The sequence below is a fragment of the Aspergillus luchuensis genome, chromosome 5, assembly GCF_016861625.1.
Source record: "Aspergillus luchuensis IFO 4308 DNA, chromosome 5, nearly complete sequence".
Taxonomy (NCBI): Eukaryota; Fungi; Ascomycota; class Eurotiomycetes; order Eurotiales; family Aspergillaceae; genus Aspergillus; species Aspergillus luchuensis.
The window spans coordinates 2,980,567-2,999,310 of NC_054853.1; the positions used below are offsets into that span (position 1 = coordinate 2,980,567).

The following is an 18,744-nucleotide window of genomic DNA, read 5'->3' on the forward strand; positions in this document are numbered from 1 at the left end:
TGAGTTTCAATGCATCATAACACCGACCAAATATAATGGCCGCCCTTCCTGGCAAGAGTACCTCGAAAATTAGTAAATTTGAATGGACATCTGTCACTACTCCCCTCAACCAAATTGCTGATTGGAAGCATGGCAATGCGAGCGGTTAACATCCTCGGCATGTAGTTGAGTTGCTTTGGACGACTAGAAGAAGCACACCAGATTCATGACCAAACTGAATGAGCTACTCATTATCTTTGGATTCACCAACGGCCTGATTCATGAGATGCTGGACAAACCAACGTATTTGAGCCTATCCTCGCCTTTATTCAAATATTTAGGTCGGATACAAGACAAGCCATGGTGTCGGCCTAAGCCATTCGCCAATTTGAGTTGCATCTGCCCCGTAACGGCAGTGTCCACAATCGCGTGTCCTATCAAGTCCCAGGCACGGCCCAACACAAGTAGGTGAGGATGGCCTCAAGTATGTGATTAAGTGAAGCACAGCCCACGGCATATCTATTGGTCCTCTAAATCTCCCTGTGGGTCATAGTACACCACAACGAGAAATCGGGATATTATCAACCGGCGGCATCCAGGCAAATTCTGCAAATAATGACACTTGATATAACACGGACGAGCGGGTCGGGGAGATGGGCAACATCTGACAAGCCGACATGAAAGCATTTCGGAGATGAAGAGTCTGAGGAACCGGAATTCTCACCAGGAAAAGCTGTATCAGGAAAATAACATCCATCAGCCATCCACTCCCACGATTATCCTTATTCACAGCAACGTTAACATTCTGTCGGTACTCACATGAAATAACGCGTCGTTCAATACGGTAGTAGTGCCTAGGTCATGTCATAAGTGGCAGCAGAAATATCAATTGAATGTTCGAGGAAAGTCGATGATAGAATTCTACAAACAGAAGTTCATCAACAGAAAAGGTGGGTTATCGGGAGTCTGGCTTTTTCTTTTCGGGACCTTGGCTAGCTTCACCTGCTCAAGGCGAAAGCCACGGTGGGCAAGAAATACCGTACTAATCAAGCGAGGCATGGTGGGAAGTTCGATTGAGGAACGGTTTTTGGTTCTAGAAGGACTTGATATCAGCTATAAAGCATTGTCAATATTATGGGCGAAAATTATGATCACAAAAGGTATATACCTCGCATTCTATACTGAAGTATCTTTCCTCGCCGTCTGAAGTGATGGAACGTACAGAGCAGTCTATTTGTGTTCGAACAATATACCTTTGTTGCAGAAAAACTGGGCTCCATTCATCTATTTCAGCAGTAATGCACCAAGGCACCAACTAAGACTGTGGAGGGGGATATACAGGGGTTGTGATCTTTCTGCACTCGAACCAAGGAACTCTACCGTATTGTAGTAATTAGGCTTTTTTTTCAAGCCATATATCTTCATCACTTCAGAGCCCCAATATGACGGTCTACAAACACCCTTGGTCAGATGGTGCTCGCAACTCAATCCTTATTTGGATTTTGGAACGACATCTGTCACTCAAGTTCGTCTGTGCTGCAGCGTCAAGTCCACTGCTTTTTCTCGGGCACTTGTCAGATACCCCTGAACTCCAATGCTTGTTAATATACTCAAGATATACTAATTAAGTAGCTCGTTGCGATATGGTAAGCCTTGGCAAATTTTGTGGTGGCTCATTAGCAAATTGAGCTGATGCGTCCTTCACTGCGCTTACTCGTCACGCAATATATATTATGCCGGCAATCGTAATACCGATATCGGTATTACCAAGAGGGGAAGGTTGTGCAAAATGATCCAGCAACCACTCTATCAATTTACACAATTTATATCTTCTGTGGTTTAAAGATTTTTCGTGCTGGAAAGTGAGGCTTGAAGCAACTGCTGGCTTACCTGACAGGATGCTCACAAGCCCGGGATCGAGGTCCCGACAGCGACACCATACCGACCAAACGGATCAGTGAGCGCTGCATAATCAACATGACTTTCCACCTCCAAATTAACTTCTTCTAGGCTCAAGCCTCTTCTAAACCACTGCACCGTTATGGGCACCCAACGAATACGAAGGAGCGGACTCCACCCAGTCTCCCGGATTATCGCCGAAAAGTGCTGCAGTAGCTCGGCGTGACACGCAATCCGAGCAAGCTTCATAAATACTTCCGAACTCCGACGGTCATCCTGATTTGATAAACCCCATACTGTATATTCAGGTTCTGCTAAGGTTCGACCACGAAGCTTGGTTCGCCGGGAAGCATGTACGGCAGAGTTCTTCCGAGAAGGGGGTGTTTCGTGATTTTAAGATCCCACCAATAATCACACCGACACAAGTGGAGGGCGAAAAGAGGGGAACCATTCGCGACTCAGTGTCGGAATCTTGTTCGGCCTTGTAGACTCAAGAGCGGAAATAGAAGAGGATGGGGTCATCCGAACGGAAAGCTTCCAAAGGATTGGCGACCCTCTTTCCGTAACGGGTTACCAAGACAGACCGTGCGGTTTCATCCGTTCCTTCCGTCCATTGAGTGCCAATACAGGAGATAACGATGTGCGAATGTCAGCTGCAGTTGCTTAGTTTCGCAAATTAACGGGAGCAAATTGGCCGCTCTCTAACGTGTAAAATTCAGGCCATCATGTGGTCGGATTTTGCACGCACAGAACTGAGACGCTTGAGCGAAACTGCAATTACGTACAGTATAGGGTTTTGGTCCGTCGCGCACCCCACAGGGCCCAAACAATGGGACGCGATTCTGGAATCCAGCAGCCCAGGATTAAGGAATGGGAATGGGACTGCCAAGAAGCCCCTGACTCAGAGCTTGGAGCTTGGCGAAATTCAGCGTTCATTTGTTCCTGCCAAGCCGCGAAATCATCTGGGCTGATAATGATGTTCTGATATAGGCCCAGGGTCTTCTGTCATTCGATCATTTATATTGCCCATAAATTAAGAATCTCCAGCGTCAAGGCAATTGGTGGAAGACCCGGTTCCACTAGCCCTAAGAAGCTTCTTTGAACGCCTCCACATTGTCAACGGCCGGCCCAATTGCCTCACTCCTCCTAGTCTTCTCAGATATGGTTGTTCAAGCTGTGACAGAACCCCGCCGGCGTCTCCACACGGAGGTCCTGAACCTTATGAGGCAAATACTGACCGATAACAAGAGCTCATGATGAGTGGATGGCATGCGGTTCCTATAAGAACGAGGTCTCGCAGCGTTCTCTGGTTCCTCCATCAGCAGCAAAGTTAAAATCGCCGATCAGTCGATCCTTAACAGCAATCATGGTTAAGTCAATTCTTGCATCCGTTCTCTTTGCAGCGACCGCGCTGGCCGCGAGCCGCATGACGGCTCCTTCCGGTGCGATTGTCGTTGCCAAGTCCGGAGGTGACTACGACACGGTAAGCATCTCGATTGTCGATCGCATGTTGCAGATGTGTGGCTGATAGTGTTTGCTTGGACAGATCAGCGCTGCCGTTGATGCTCTGAGCACTACTTCGACCGAGACCCAGACCATCTTCATTGAGGAGGGATCCTACGACGAGCAGGTGTACATTCCTGCTCTCAGTGGAAAGCTGATTGTCTACGGTCAGACTGAGGAGTACGTTATCCGTTGTGTATGGAAAGCCAAGGATACTAATGAGGGTTTAGCACCACTACCTACACTAGCAACCTGGTCAACATCACCCATGCCATCGCGTTGGCCGATGTCGACAATGACGATGAGACTGGTCAGTTCACCAGACGGGAAAAGGTCCATGATTTCGCTGACAATACGCAGCAACCCTTCGTAACTACGCTGAGGGCTCGGCCATCTACAACCTTAACATTGCCAACACCTGCGGTCAGGCCTGCCACCAGGCTCTCGCCGTGAGCGCCTATGCCAGCGAGCAGGGATACTACGCCTGCCAGTTCACCGGATACCAGGGTAGGATCAAATCCAGATATGCCAACCAACCCTGCTAATTCCGACAATAGACACCCTTCTGGCCGAGACCGGCTACCAGGTTTACGCCGGAACCTACATCGAGGGTGCCGTGTATGTCTCCCATCATACCTCCAAAAGGGGGAACCCAGCTAACATAATCACCAGTGACTTCATCTTCGGACAGCACGCCCGCGCCTGGTTCCACGAGTGCGACATCCGCGTCCTCGAGGGCCCCAGCTCCGCCTCCATCACCGCCAACGGTCGCTCCTCCGAGTCGGACGACTCTTACTACGTGATCCACAAGTCCACCGTCGCTGCTGCTGATGGCAACGATGTTTCCTCCGGCACCTACTACCTCGGTATGCCACTAGCCTAGATTCGCTCAAAAAGCTACCAGCTTACTGACCAAATATTATAGGCCGCCCCTGGTCCCAGTACGCTCGCGTCTGCTTCCAGAAGACCTCCATGACCGATGTGATCAACCACCTCGGCTGGACTGAGTGGTCGACCTCCACTCCCAACACCGAGAACGTCACCTTCGTTGAATACGGCAACACCGGCACTGGCGCCAAGGGTCCCCGTGCTAACTTCTCTTCTGAGCTGACTGAGCCCATCACTATCTCTTGGCTTCTCGGATCTGACTGGGAGGATTGGGTTGATACTAGCTACATCAACTAAACTTGTGTGAAAGTTGTTAGCTGGTTGGGGAAGGGTCGTATATAGTGTTGTGGATCTGTATATATGTGATATGGAGTATATAGCTAATTGTGGTTAGTTAATCACTACTCAATTCATTTCGAAGTGACTTTGGATTGGTGGAGTTTTGTGCCGTAATCGGAGAAGTGACTAGAAGGCAGTTGGAGTAATGCGGACTATTACGAATAACGTTAGCGTGCGTATTCGCAATGAGCCAAGCTAGCCACCACTCCTAATATGGAGTAGCACCGAATAACTCTGCATCCTGCCACGCACACTATCTTGCTCTTCATGATCCATGTACTATTATGTACTCTCCATTTGTTCCCCCTCCCACCGACCTAATAACATATTTTGATGAGCCTACTCATACCGAACCTTATTAATCAGTGTTCCAACACCCCCAATCCTAACCCGAATATCATCCCCATCCCTGAGCACCACCCTCGGCTCTTTAAAGAAGCCAATTCCCGCCGGCGTCCCGGTAAGAATAATAGTCCCGGCCTCCAATGTCGTACCTTGTGACAGGTACGCGATCGTCTTCTTCACCGAGAAAATCATATTCTCCGTGTGTCCATCCTGACATACTACACCGTTATGGATAGTCTGGACAGACAGGGTCTGGGGATCAGTGATCGCAGAAGTGGAGACCAGAACAGGTCCTATTCACAGATATATATATCATTAGCCATGCCCACCACAATACCCAACAAAAATCAATGGAAGAAAGAAAGGGGGTATATACCAATCGGACAACTCCCATCCAACCCCTTCGAGAACCCCCACTGAGAGGTAACAAATTGCAACCCCCGCGCAGAGACATCATTCGAAGCCGTATACCCCAGGACGTAATCCAGTGCCTCTGACTCAGGGATATCGCGACCTGTCTTTCCGATGACGAAACACAGCTCCGCTTCGTAGTCGCTTGTCCCATCCTGGGCGCATTTCGGGACGTTGATTGTGGCCGGGTACGGGCCGTTTAGGGCCGTCCGGGGCTTCGAGAAGATGGTCGGTGCGGTGGGGAGAGATAGGTTCGCTTCTTTAGCGTGGTCGGTATAGTTGAGGCCTAGGCAGCGGATGTAGGTGCATATGGAAGGGGGGAGGGGGGAGAGGAGCTGGTTTGGTGGTGTTAGATTTTGTTCGCACGGAAGGAGGGGGAGGGGTGACGTGCCTGTTTAACGTGCATTATCTGGCTGGTTACGCGGCCATTGAAGATGTCGCCGTTGATTAGGTATGCTGCGATGTCGATGCCATTGACGCTGTCTTCGCCGACATCGCGGGTGGGGTCGACGAGTTGGCCGAGGTGGGTTTGGCTGTCTTCCACGGCGATGAAGCGGATGAGGTGTGTCCAGGACATGATTGAGGGTTTACTTTGAGGTGCTGGGTGTACCGATGGGTGGTTGAGTATACTGGGTGTATATTTTCGAGTTGATTGTTGTGGTTTTGTATGAGGGGTTGGTCCCACATTGTAGCTTTGCGGGGCTACTTGAGATGTGGGATCTATTCCGCATTGCCGAAAATGCGGCTGACAGTGAGATACTCAGTCAGAAGATGACTTGATTGGATTAAGGGGTTGAAATGCGGGGTAAGATCTCGTGTTAATCATTGCTGCGATAAGAGCTGCAAGAGGGAGGAAAGGCTGACCCAAGCGTTTGCATTCGTATTAACGCCAGGTAGAAAGACCAGTATCGAATCTGTCATTGAGAACAAAAATTGCGTGGAGTATAAGCTATGGCACACTACGAAGAGCTAACTTGTCATACAATCATTTCAAAAATGTAGGCGGCACATCGGGGCCCCAAACTGCTAACGACTCATCTCCAGCGGGACCGTACCCGATTGGAGTCTCATCAGTCACTAAGTCTCCGTCTGCATAATGCTCGACCATGTTGCCAGTCGTGTCCCACCAGTAGTCGAAGATCTGCGAACCGAGAATATGCCGTCCCACTCCCCACACCGACTTGTACCCCTTTCCGGCCAGCCAGTAGTGTCCCAATTGCTGGGTATCGAAGTCGTGAACTTCGAAGGAGCAGTGGTGCACATGAGAGGTCTCGTTCGTGCTCATGAAGAAGGAGTGGTGGTCAACGGGATCGCTTCCCCGATCGATGTGGGCAAAGACTGCTACGTTCACTTTTTGGCCGTCCTTTTCCACGTAGAGGAAGTCACTCGGGACGAGGTTGAAGTTCCGGGTGTAGAAGTCGAGCATTGTCGGAAAATTCTGTACGCAGTATCCAAAGTGACCAAGCTATTTTCTGTTAGACGATGGGTTTTGCTAGTTAAAATGCCTCATACCTTGTGCACGGGTGCCGGTCCGACATTAAATCGGTGAAATTTTCGCAGACGGGGTTTGTCTGCCTCGTAATTGACAACCAACCTTTCTGGATACTCTCCTACCTCCCGTGGTGTCTGTCCATGGATCAGGTTGACAAGGTATCCTTCCGGATCAGTGAAGCTGACCAGGTGACCACCGCCGGGATGGTCGACCAGTTCCTTGATTCCACTGGTGTTCGGCAGCTGCAGTGCCCTGCTCCAATTAGCATACTCAATCAAGCTAGCAGAAAAGGGGATTGCTTACTTCTCCAAATCCTGATACGACTCGACCTCAAAAGTAGCACCCAGGAATTGCTTAGGTCCTTTCCTTGCATAGTAAACATAAGGGTCGGGTCCATAGCCGCGATACCAGATCTGATCGTCTGTTTGTTTGACAATCTGCATGCCAAAGTCTGGGTCAGTTAGCATGCATACTGACAGCTCCGTGTATGTGTATTCACATACCCTTTAGGAAAACAGTAATCTGATCCAGATCCGGATGCTGGTACCGCATATGCGACAGCTTCACCAGGCGGATCTGTGCATCGGTGTCGATACCAACCCGCTCTCTCCAAGAGGCGATGGATTCGAACTCCGACCCCTTGGTGGTTATGTCCGGAACAGATGCGCCATGGCACACGGTCTGTAGGTAGTAATTTAGTGTGGTATGCTAGAAGAAGAGGATCGGAGCCTTACTGGTTCTCCAGCGCTGCCCATCTTGACTATTACTATGTGTTTTGCACCTGTAAACAATGCTAATCTCGCCTAAGCGTAAGATTCAATGTTCAAGAGCTCAGGTCTAGGCAGAAAGAGGTTCGTGTCTATTGAAAAGGCGGAACTGCGGTGAGGCCCCCCTTCTCGTGTGGGGTCACAGCGGGGGTGGGGCTGGAATGTGGAGCTACAGGGGGGGCTCGGATGTACGCATGTCGGCTCAGATCAGCGCGATGGTCACGTATTACTTCTTCAGATTATTGGGCAAAAGACAGGATTGAACCTGTAGATGACTCAAGGTGTCATTTTGCTAACGAACGGCACGACTCTTACCCGCAAATACGGGGTCGGAACTAGATACAAGAAACATAAATGCCGAACATTCTGGAATCAACCAAACATAGCTCGCTTAGCTATGGCCGATACTTCCGACAAATGCTCACACGACCTTTACTCTCACACTAGGTATTGCGAGGGTGAATCATTTGCACACGCCCTGTGCCTGGCTAGGGGTTTGCTATACAACGACAGTCAGTCTTCAGCCGAGCCTGCTCGAGGTACGGATGTCACATACCACACACAAGTTCGATTCACAGACACCCATACTTCCGTCTTGCTTGCAAGGAGCACCAGCAGGGAGCTGTAATTTCTGTTAGCACCGCATATTCGTGGAGCTAAAAGGGATTTGCGGACCTTGGCGGCAAAGGCAGTGCCAATGAGGGTGATGATAGTGATCGCAGAGAAACGCATCTTGAAATTAACCTCTAGAGTATTGTAAATCTTGTTGGATCTATGAATTCTCGTTGATTTGCTTGTCCCATACAAAGATGTCGCATCCAATTTATATCTATGTTTCTCCGTCTCCTGGTAACTGATGCTGATCGATATCCCGGGATGGTCTTTCTATCCCGAATTGAAGTAGAAACAGCCATGTATGATCGACATCGTGGATTTACTCAAGTTCTGCCTTGTGGGCCACATATCAATAACCATGCACACTTTTCAGCATCTCCTGGAGTATGTCTCAGGCAATATGCTTATACCGGCTATTTTTAGCCGGGAAGAGACAGGCATTTCTTGGTCGTTCTTGGCAGTACCAGACCCATCCTCAGTGAGCTTGCGCCAATAATCCAATATAAATTGCCAAATGAATGGAATAAGCATAATACACTAAACATCCAGATTTTTTTCTAACTTCCTCACAATTGAACCATCTCCCACAATGACATCCACAACTACCACCTCAGCAGCAGCAACATCAACCACCTGCGGCGGCTCCGGCCAATACGAACTTCCCGTCAAAGACGCAGCATGTGGCGTGCCAAACACCAAAAACTACCAATTACTCCTTGATAACTGTGCGAAACCCGCCGGTTCCCGATCATACTATCACGATTGTGCTCTGTGGAGTTATGCCATAGATCAATCTGTCCAAGACCTCACCGACTGTCTTTATAAGGCTGGGGTAGCGTGGGAGGATGTTTGGTGCACAGGAAACACCAATGCGACGGCAACAGTCACCTCATATCCAACCGCAACGGCTACGGGTACATCAGGTACAAAGAGTGAGGGGGCGAGTAAGACAGGAAGTTCGACTTCTTCTACTGCTTCTGAGACAGCATCGGAGAAGAATGCGGCATATTCTTGCCGCAGTCAGGTTTCTACTAAGCTTGCATTGGGAATGCTGGGGCTCGTTGTGACGGGGGCTATGGGCTGGCTTTAAGGGGGATTGTCTGGCTACTTCATGTTGTTGAATTATCTTGTAGTAATTCTTTGTATTGTACTTATATGGAGATCGTCTTATCCTGCAATTCAGATTCCTCTCACCCAAGTAGAGTATGTGCCTAGAAGCAGACCGTTACTCAGGCCAGGGAACCTCAAACGTAGTGGCTAAATGCTCCCGCACTACTACACCTTGGACATCATGGATATATTCAACCCAGCTGTTATGAAAATTTTATATTGATGCTGATATATTTAACCTATGATGGAGACAAAACGCGAACCGGGAAGAGAAACTCTAATATCCTTGACTGAAACGAGTGTTAGCTCACAATCCCATGAGGCACTTCTGATAACTCACATTGTTTCGCCCGAATTCAATGCCAAGTCTGATCTCCAACTTGTAGCTCCGGGTGACATTGCATGTTTCGAATGTAGGTGTCAGGCAATGTGGTAGACGATGCCTACTCCATACCGCATCGTCTAGAGTCATGACCGTCCCAGACGCTGCCATTGCATTCAAAAATGGTTTTCCCAAGTTTGTTATCGTCTGTATAATCCACGAGCGGGTAGCGCTTTGCATTATCCCATGTGCCCTGATATCTGTTGTTTCGATAAGCATGGATTGGAAGTCCCGTAGTGATACATCGGGTTTCTCGTCATTAATGTTGGTGACCTTTACACTCAGTGCTATTGGGTGTCCTAGCAGAACAAACGGTCCGTTCACCAGTTCGGCTTGGATTTCATACGTTAGTGGTGGAGATAGTAGCTCCGCTGCCTTCGTATTGCATGTCACAGTCTTTCGGACTACTACACTCTGTGATGGCTTAGGAACAGCAGACACCGGATGAAAGGATATTTGGCGGGTCTATTCGACGCTGTTAGCACAGGCTCTAGCCGCCCAAGGTGGTATACTCAACGGATCTGTAGGTTCTGTACATGAGCCCATTCTGCGTGATGATAGCTTCCAGAGAATATCTGATCTCCTCAGGAGTGTTGAAATTTCCACTGGACGGCGGAAGCTTTCGTAAGAGATGGTGTAGTTGACGGTTTGCTGATCGCGTGTGAACGGCATCTCTAGTACTACCCTTGTAGCATTCCGAGACATGAGGAAACTTCAAGAGGTTAGGTTTCTGTTCAGCAAATGTGTGCGCAGATGCTAAAACATACCATAATGGAGAATGGAAACGAGTGTTCCCCGGGGGGCATCGTAACGGCTCCCGAAGTGAACCATCCGGCACAGTTGACGGGCGGGAAAATCTGTTCATTCCGTTGGAAGAGCTTTTTCGGTAGGGTTAGTCTACTTGTATATAGAAGTGTAGTGACAGCACATGCCTTGTGTGTTTCATTCAGCTTCCTCGAGTCTAGCCTCGATGTTGCCTGACCGGATAGACTGATTACTATCGTGGCGATGTCTAGTTCGGTATCACTGCGAAGGACGACATGACCGGACACCTCGTCCTCATTTGTGTAATAGAGCACCTTCTCGTCGAGCTGGATTTCAACTTCCATGTTTGCGGGATATCCAAATAACCGTGCCACTCTTGACAGCATGAAGCTATGGTGATGGGAGGGTTGAACTTGATACGGCATGCACATGCTCAATAATGCGAAACACGCCTGTTTGCTTTGGAATGTGTAGATATAGAAGTCGCAAGATCTGTAATTAATACTACGAACAGAAGGGATAGCTGTACTCATAAATAAGAAAAATTATTGTTTCATCTGCACTCGGTCTTGGTATCGCTGTCATCGCCGAGAACATGGCCGGCAGTCTTCCAGTGCTGCACCTCACGTTTTTTTCCAGCAACCCTCACCCGCAAGGAACAACCACGGACCAGACTGAGTCTTGAGACTTTCGCTACCCAAAGGCGAACCTCTTGCTGAATCAAATCGCCGAAGATCTGGATAAACGCCTCGTCCAGTTTCCCGACTATATTTAAATTTGATTTTGAGGCCGCTAATTGGCTCGGCATAAGGGCGGGGCGTTGGAGATCCAATCAGAATATGTGCTGCTGCTGAGACATTCACTTCAAGTTGTTGGAGGTACTATATACTACTAGTAGTAGAGCTGACAGTATCTGGGAGGACATAGTCAATCTCCAGCCGTCGAAAAGGCGCGCCTCATTCAACGCGTACTACGCTTTCTCGATCATCTTCTTGAAAGCTCTGGACATCAGAACAACATGGATAATGCCCACGATCTGTCGTCACGCCCTCTCTCATTCGAGTTGGAGAGTAACCACCACTCACTTCGCCAGCTAACACCTCCCATTGTAGGCTTATCCGCAAAAGCAGCATAAAGATTTACTGGCTAAATCCTAATTTAGGCCAGTTCATATTCGTTCAACGAAAATGATGATGCCTCCCACTCGCTGCTACCGGCGCCACTTGACAACCATCATCCTTCTACCAGCTCACAAGGGCCTCCCGTTATCATACAGCATAACACTTACGAAGACCCGCACCAGCAAAGTGAATCCGAAGCGACCAGTCAGACATCCTGGCAGCGACGACAGAAATCGGGCTCAGGCCTGCGCCGCTACCCAACTCGCAGGATCAATCTAGTTCAGGGATCCGTTCTTAGTGTTGACTATCCTGTTCCTAGCGCCATTCGCAATTCGGTCGAGGCAAAGTATCGCGACTCAAGTGATGCTACAGCTGAGGAGTTCACTCACCTACGATGTAAATCAAGTGGACCTGCACATTCGAACCCCAGCTGACACGATATTCTAGACACGGCTGCGACTTGCGACCCCGACGATTTCAATTTACGCAATGGCTATAACTTGAGGGCCGCCATGTTTAATCGACACACCGAGATTCTGATTGCAATTACCTATTATAACGAGGACAAAGTTCTTACCTCTCGGACTCTTCACGGTGTCATGCAAAATATTCGAGATATCGTCAATCTGAAAAAGACACAATTTTGGGACAAGGGAGGACCTGCATGGCAAAAGATTGTTGTCTGTCTTGTGTTCGATGGTATTGGTCCTTGCGATAAGAATACTCTTGATGTCTTGGCCACAGTCGGCATATATCAGGATGGAATCATGAAACATGATGTCGATGGGAAGGAGACAGTGGCTCATATCGTATTGTACCCTCCTCTACCGACATAGAAGACAGATTCAGAAGCTGACTAAAGTCATTGACTTAGTTCGAATATACCACACAGCTATCGGTAACCCCTTCCCAGCAGCTAGTCCGCCCGCAGAGCGACAGTCCTGAGAACCTGCCGCCCGTACAGATGATCTTTTGCTTGAAGCAAAAGAACAGCAAGAAGATTAACTCACATCGTTGGTTATTCAATGCGTTTGGAAGGATTCTAAACCCGGAAGTCTGTATATTGATTGACGCAGGAACGAAGCCCGGTCACAAATCCCTTCTTGCGCTCTGGGAGGCGTTCTACAACAACAAGAATCTGGGAGGCGCCTGTGGCGAAATCCATGCGCTACTCGGCCCACGATGGGAGAAGCTAGTCAATCCCTTGGTAGCTGCGCAGAACTTCGAGTACAAAATATCCAACATATTGGACAAACCTTTAGAGAGTGCCTTTGGGTACGTCAGTGTTCTCCCGGGAGCATTTTCTGCTTACCGCTACCGTGCTATCATGGGTCGACCGTTAGAACAGTACTTCCATGGCGACCATACTTTATCAAAGAAACTTGGTAAAAAGGGGATAGAAGGCATGAATATCTTTAAGAAGAATATGTTTCTTGCCGAGGATCGAATTCTGTGCTTCGAGCTCGTTGCAAAGGCGGGATACAAATGGACACTCAGTTATGTGAAAGCCTCGAAGGGCGAGACAGACGTTCCAGAAGGTAAGATATCCCACCCTCAACTGTACCCCACCTACTCTAATGCAAGCAATGCAGCACCCCCAGAGTTTCTTAGTCAAAGGCGCCGATGGTTGAATGGATCCTTCGCAGCCAGCCTCTATTCGGTCATGCACTTCAACCGCATCTACAAAAGTGGCCATAATATACTCCGACTCCTTTTTCTGCATGTGCAGCTCGTCTATAACATCTGTCAACTTACTATGACTTGGTTCTCTCTCGGTAGGTCTTCTGCGTATAGCTAAATGATCGGCGCTAATCAGGACAGCTTCCTACTGGCTTACTACTTCGGTCATCATGGACATCGTTGGGACTCCAAGTGCGACGAATAAAAACAAGGGATGGCCATTTGGAAACGCTGCATCACCTATCGTCAATAATATCATCAAGGCTTTATATCTGGCATTCTTAATGCAGCAATTCTTCCTTGCGCTCGGAAACCGGCCTAAAGGGTACGTGCTCCGGGCCTGCCATGTAGCTCCTAGACTAACAACAAATTGCAGGTCCCAAACTTCCTATATTCTAACCTTTCTCTACTTCGCTGTTGTTCAACTTTACATCCTCGTACTATCATTTTACCTTGTAGCCCAGGCATTCGCCGGCGGCAATATAGATCTCGATTTCGATAATGGGGCCGGAGGATTCGTGGGTTCTTTTTTCACTTCGACTACAGGTCTAGTGTTGATCGCGCTGGTCTCAACGTACGGAACTTACATCATAGCGAGCATACTCTATTGCGATCCTTGGCATCTTCTGACATCTTCCTGGGCGTATTTTCTCGGGATGCCTTCGACCATCAATGTCCTTAACGTCTACGCGTTCTGCAACTGGCATGATGTCTCGTGGGGGACGAAAGGCTCAGATGACACGGCTTCCCTTCCTTCCGCCAAGACGAAGAAATCAGAAACGCAAAAAAGCTTCGTTGAGGAGGTTGACAAACCACAGGCCGATATCGATATCGACTTCGAGTTAACTGTCCGACGCGCCCTTTCACCCTGGCAGGAACCGATGGAGAAAAAGGAGGTGCAGTTGGAGGACTCATACAAAACCTTCCGAACCAATCTGGTGCTACTGTGGACGTTATGCAATGGCTTACTGGCATTGCTGATCAACAATGATAGTGTGAGGAATCTATGCTTGACGGTATGTTCATTCCAACTAATCTTAGGTCACGAAAGTTTGCTGACAATGTGCCTCCAGACAACGTCGACGGATCGTACGGCTTGGTATTTCAAGGTCATCCTATGGGCTACGTCGGGCCTATCTGTCTTTAGATTTCTGGGTGCTCTTTGGTTTTTGGGAAAGACGGGGCTATTGTGTTGTTTCTCCCGGCGCTAGCCAACATATTAGACAGTACTTTATGCGTTATTTTCAGGCCCCAATGATTGGTATTAGCATACCCGCGACGTAGTCCTCTAATATTCACTCTGTGTGGTTGTCTCTGCCCTATTATCCAGCGTAGCAGTAGACCACTAGATATCCACTTGGCCTCACCAAGAATGCAGAGAGGATTTTTCACTCAATTTCTTGGCATTCGGGATCCGTGGAACCCGCCCCTATCGAGCTTGACTTTTCAACACAGCGGAAATCACTCCTTACGCCAAATAAAGCAACCCAGTTGGCTGAACTGCGAAAGTTAAACCCAGAAACCGGTAAAGGTTAAGAATAGTAGTCTCCATTTCTTCAAAATCGTGTACTCTATTGGCGAGTCCTATACGTAGAGTGGCGCAGTGGTGCCCTCCGCCATGCTCCTAGCCTTGGCAACTTATTTTTGTCGCCTTCTTGGCTCGAGCGAGCGCTTCCACCCGCACTCATGGCTTGAGATGGCAGTTGGGTGGTAATTTATAATTATCACCGTCGAGGCCTTGCATACTGTGCTTGACAGTGGGACAGCGACCACGTTCATCTTCACAATGCTGCGGCGTCGTGTGGTGTGTAACCCCGCCCCAAAGATTGATATAGACTCAACTTAATTTATACCCTACAGTGTGATGCATGCCATGCGCGAAAGGTACAGATTTGCATCTCAAACAGCATTGAGGTGCTTTCTTCTTTTTAACGATGAAATGTTTTAAGTAACACGGTATCAGGTTCGGTGCGATAAGGAAGACCCATGCGGAAATTGTCAGGATCAAATGACCGCTTGCACTCGAACCCGAGGCATGAAACGGCTTCCCAAGCGAACGGCCGGTCAAAGGCGAACCAGAGAGATCAGTAGTTCAAGGAATGGGGCCTTTGTTGCTCAGTCTTCGGTTGTAGGCGGACGCTCAAGACAAGTCTCTACCGAACTGTCAAATGAGGGTTTCATGTTGAATGACCTCTCACCTCACATGCACCGTGATGTCTTGAATATGCTTGATGATCGATCTGCTGCGTTTCTCGGTAGCATTGACATGGGCCACGAATTGCCTGGCTGGATGTCTCTCATTCCTCTCACGGACTCCCAGATGATCAAACCACCCCAATCAGGACAACCGATGGATATAATTCGTGACAGGCACCAGACTCTGGAGTTTGCTCTGTTCATTGCAAGCAAACTCCTAGGCGGCAAAAATCAATGTACAGGCATGCTGTTTGAGGAAACTATAAATGAGGACTTGCGCAAAACTCCCTCCATCGAGCTGTTGTATTGGATGCTGAACGGTGGGTATAAAATCCATCTTCTCTCGCCGGATACAGCTCTTACTTATCTTCCAAATACTCTCAGATATCGAAACCAACAAGTTTGGGTCCTACGTCCAGGACTATTTCAGACATGTCAGCAAAGAAACCCTCAAGCATATGGGGCTTTCCATTCTGTTGGGCACTGCTACGCCCCCCGAGGCCTTGCTGTATACTGTCTGTGTCAATTCGGTGGCCTACAAGTTCCTCAATACAGTAGCTGCCATCGAGAGCGATGGTATCTTGGCTCAGAGTCTGCGTAATAGCGCCTTACTCTACCGTGAGACTGCTCAACGATGCTTGAGAAGGATACCCCTCTTCATGGAGCCTTCACTTTCCTTGCTACAAGCTATATTATGTGGAGTAAGCCGCTTATCATCCGATGTGCTTCATTGTTTTTAACGGACTGTGACAGATATTCCTATATCAAGGATCAGGTGACGCTAGCACCTGCCAAGAGTTGACGAAAACTGCATGCAGAATATGCATGGATATCGGCCTTTATCCTGGTGCAATTGACCTGCACGATTCAAATGAAGAGGAATATTACTGCTTCATGTGGTGCTACATTCTGGACAGGAACTACGCATGGAAACTTGGCAGACCGAGAATGCTAACAGTGGAATCTGATCTAAGGGTGGACGCTGCGACAGTGAAAGCTACCATTTCAACGCTCCTTCTAATATACTTGCAATTAGCCAACGTTCAGGACACGATGATACCCTTCTTGGTCAACTGTTCCATAGGAGATAACACAGTCTTCCGGTCTTTCACTAGTATAGGCGCGCAGCTTCTGCGGGACATGGATGCCATACGCAGGAATATTGATCAGGTAGATCCACTAGCGTTCCTAATATACCCTTTGAATTCGCATGATAACTGACAAACGTGACATCAGATTAATACTCCATCCCCAAATTGGACTGGCCTAGACGTCAACAGCGAAATAGCAACCCTCAATTTCTCCTACCACTCCATAATGACCAGCATCTTATACCTCCGCCAAATCGCCCCGGGACAAGCCACCATAGAGACGTGCCTCACATCAGCACGGCAGGAACTACAGGCTCTAATAACAATCTGCGAGTCAAGTGACACACAAAAAACGGTTGCTTATCTACATTGGTCAGTTCCCGCCCCTGAATTCGAACCAGCATGTACAGAACAGACAGTGCTAATATTCATCCAACCGAAAACAGGACCCTCCTATACTACCCCATCACAGCATGCTTTGCACTATTCTGCAACGCCGTAGCAACATGTCATAACGGTGATTTCCAGATTCTTAAGGCTGTAGCAAATTGTCTCGCGCATAGTGGAACAATGAGTCAGCCTATCGCCACAATGCAAAGTCTTTTTCAACAGTTTGTGGCACTGTCAAAATGCTTTTTTGCCGATGAGAGCTTGACCTTGGATAGCTCAGAAGGGAATATGAGCGCATTGCAGTCGCAGATGCAGTTGGGATTCCAACCGCTGGACGGTGGGATACCTGACTACTCTCAGGTTCGGTTACAGTCGCCTTCCGAGTTTGATTCATCGTTTATCTGTGGGCCTTTACTAAGATCTATTGGCGAGGGTGTTGAGAGTGTCGATTTTTCATCGCCTTTACATATATTACAAGGCCGTGATGACCTTTATGACAGTTTTCTGATTTCTAACCAACCGGGGCCTGAGTAAGGTCTAATTTATGTACCCCTGTGGCTCTTGCAGCGGCATTGTTATCCTGGAATGGAGTCTTTTTTTCCTGAGCTCTGTAATTATACACATGCTTAATCGATTATCTGTACACTGTATGTATGGAAGGTTCACATCTTAAGCACTACTGGAGCAACCGGCATTGTGATGAATTGTATTGGGGCTTATATGGCACACTTTTGGTTGTACGCGAACATCGAACCCCAAAGCTTAGTTTGGCTTGAAACCGCACATGCATGTTACCAATGAGAATATTTCCTACACTACGTCCATCTTTCAAGAGAAACCACCGCCCAGCAATGTGACAGACGACAAGCGATAAACTCTTAGATGTGGTAGGCATGTGTCAATTCGTGCTGGCGGATCATAAAGGCCCGATGAAAAGCCCCGAAAAGTAGGTGCCGGGTGTACAAGGACGTACACGCGCAAGTGGACTCTGTCCACTCATAAGGGAGTTCAGGTGCCTGCGCAAGCTGATTTTCACCAATCCAGAAAGTAACTAGGAACCTGGCAGTTGAATCTTCTGAATTCTCAGCGCAACGAGACTCGCAATCTTGATAATCTCTTGCGGATTATCCTTCTCTTTCCCATTATCGACTCAATCAAGGCGTGTTTTGTTATTTTCCGCGGTCCTTCCTTCACGGAGGCATTGATCTCATTGATCAGATTTCAGATCTCGAATGATTCCACACCTTATCGTCCTAGAACATGACCACTCGGTCGCTAATGAGCCCTTCTCAGGTTTTGTCGTATCTGGACTCCTATAATCATTAGTACCCGACCTTAGGTGGGATGTCTGACACAGTATGTGCGTGGTTTTCTTGAGGTCTTTTGCACGTTCAATTCCAGATTCCAGAATGCGAATATGTCTCAGATATCTCCGGCGTTGGTGACCATGTTCCAGTCTTTTTCTCTGATGGATCTCGGTTGTCCTGTCGCTGCTCAAGCAGGTTATGACCCCAGTTGGACGTTTCGCAAGGTTCAAACAATTCCCACCAATGATCTGGGTTGTGGATATATACTGCATCATGCATATGCAAATGCAGGCCCATGTTCTTCTGCTCTGGTTAATATACGGCGACTTTCTTGCCGGGGAGTTAGCAGAACCGGAGTTTTTGCTCCTCTGTACTCGAAACAGGATAGCTAACGTATATGATCATCATTGTACAATGAGAATATTAGCACTGCACCTGTAGAGTATTTTGTGGGTTTCAGAAGA

At 48.2% G+C, this 18,744-nt stretch overlaps 7 protein-coding genes across 7 annotated transcripts; 4 read left to right on the forward strand and 3 right to left on the reverse strand.

The window, feature by feature from the left end:
- Positions 1-3,142: 3,142 nt before the first annotated feature.
- Positions 3,143-4,566, forward strand: PME1 (pectinesterase 1; the record flags this gene model as incomplete). Its single annotated transcript, XM_041690857.1, has 7 exons — positions 3,143-3,361; positions 3,425-3,561; positions 3,612-3,691; positions 3,742-3,888; positions 3,939-3,999; positions 4,054-4,247; positions 4,307-4,566. The coding sequence occupies 7 exons, from the start codon at positions 3,143-3,145 to the stop codon at positions 4,564-4,566; spliced, it is 1,098 nt and encodes a 365-aa protein (XP_041544400.1).
- Positions 4,567-4,947: 381 nt separating this feature from the next.
- AKAW2_50980A (fumarylacetoacetate hydrolase family protein) lies at positions 4,948-5,941 on the reverse strand (the record flags this gene model as incomplete). The annotated part of the gene is made up of 3 exons (XM_041690858.1): positions 4,948-5,246; positions 5,330-5,699; positions 5,756-5,941. 3 exons carry the CDS (start codon positions 5,939-5,941, stop codon positions 4,948-4,950), a joined length of 855 nt encoding a protein of 284 aa, XP_041544401.1.
- Positions 5,942-6,349: 408 nt separating this feature from the next.
- AKAW2_50981A (2,4,5-trihydroxytoluene oxygenase) lies at positions 6,350-7,611 on the reverse strand (the record flags this gene model as incomplete). The annotated part of the gene is made up of 5 exons (XM_041690859.1): positions 6,350-6,829; positions 6,877-7,108; positions 7,160-7,307; positions 7,360-7,537; positions 7,591-7,611. 5 exons carry the CDS (start codon positions 7,609-7,611, stop codon positions 6,350-6,352), a joined length of 1,059 nt encoding a protein of 352 aa, XP_041544402.1.
- Positions 7,612-8,827: 1,216 nt separating this feature from the next.
- AKAW2_50982S (uncharacterized protein) lies at positions 8,828-9,328 on the forward strand (the record flags this gene model as incomplete). The annotated part of the gene is made up of 1 exon (XM_041690860.1): positions 8,828-9,328. The coding sequence occupies one exon, from the start codon at positions 8,828-8,830 to the stop codon at positions 9,326-9,328; it is 501 nt and encodes a 166-aa protein (XP_041544403.1).
- An 892-nt stretch (positions 9,329-10,220) lies between these two features.
- AKAW2_50983A (uncharacterized protein) lies at positions 10,221-10,839 on the reverse strand (the record flags this gene model as incomplete). Its single annotated transcript, XM_041690861.1, has 2 exons — positions 10,221-10,442; positions 10,498-10,839. The coding sequence occupies 2 exons, from the start codon at positions 10,837-10,839 to the stop codon at positions 10,221-10,223; spliced, it is 564 nt and encodes a 187-aa protein (XP_041544404.1).
- Positions 10,840-11,513: 674 nt separating this feature from the next.
- AKAW2_50984S (uncharacterized protein) lies at positions 11,514-14,507 on the forward strand (the record flags this gene model as incomplete). Its single annotated transcript, XM_041690862.1, has 8 exons — positions 11,514-11,603; positions 11,658-12,012; positions 12,064-12,425; positions 12,491-13,154; positions 13,209-13,391; positions 13,438-13,621; positions 13,673-14,312; positions 14,370-14,507. 8 exons carry the CDS (start codon positions 11,514-11,516, stop codon positions 14,505-14,507), a joined length of 2,616 nt encoding a protein of 871 aa, XP_041544405.1.
- Positions 14,508-15,082: 575 nt separating this feature from the next.
- On the forward strand, positions 15,083-17,507 carry AKAW2_50985S (uncharacterized protein; the record flags this gene model as incomplete). Its single annotated transcript, XM_041690863.1, has 7 exons — positions 15,083-15,100; positions 15,157-15,180; positions 15,260-15,812; positions 15,877-16,193; positions 16,246-16,662; positions 16,729-16,955; positions 17,030-17,507. The coding sequence occupies 7 exons, from the start codon at positions 15,083-15,085 to the stop codon at positions 17,505-17,507; spliced, it is 2,034 nt and encodes a 677-aa protein (XP_041544406.1).
- Between the last annotated feature and the right edge of the window lie 1,237 nt (positions 17,508-18,744).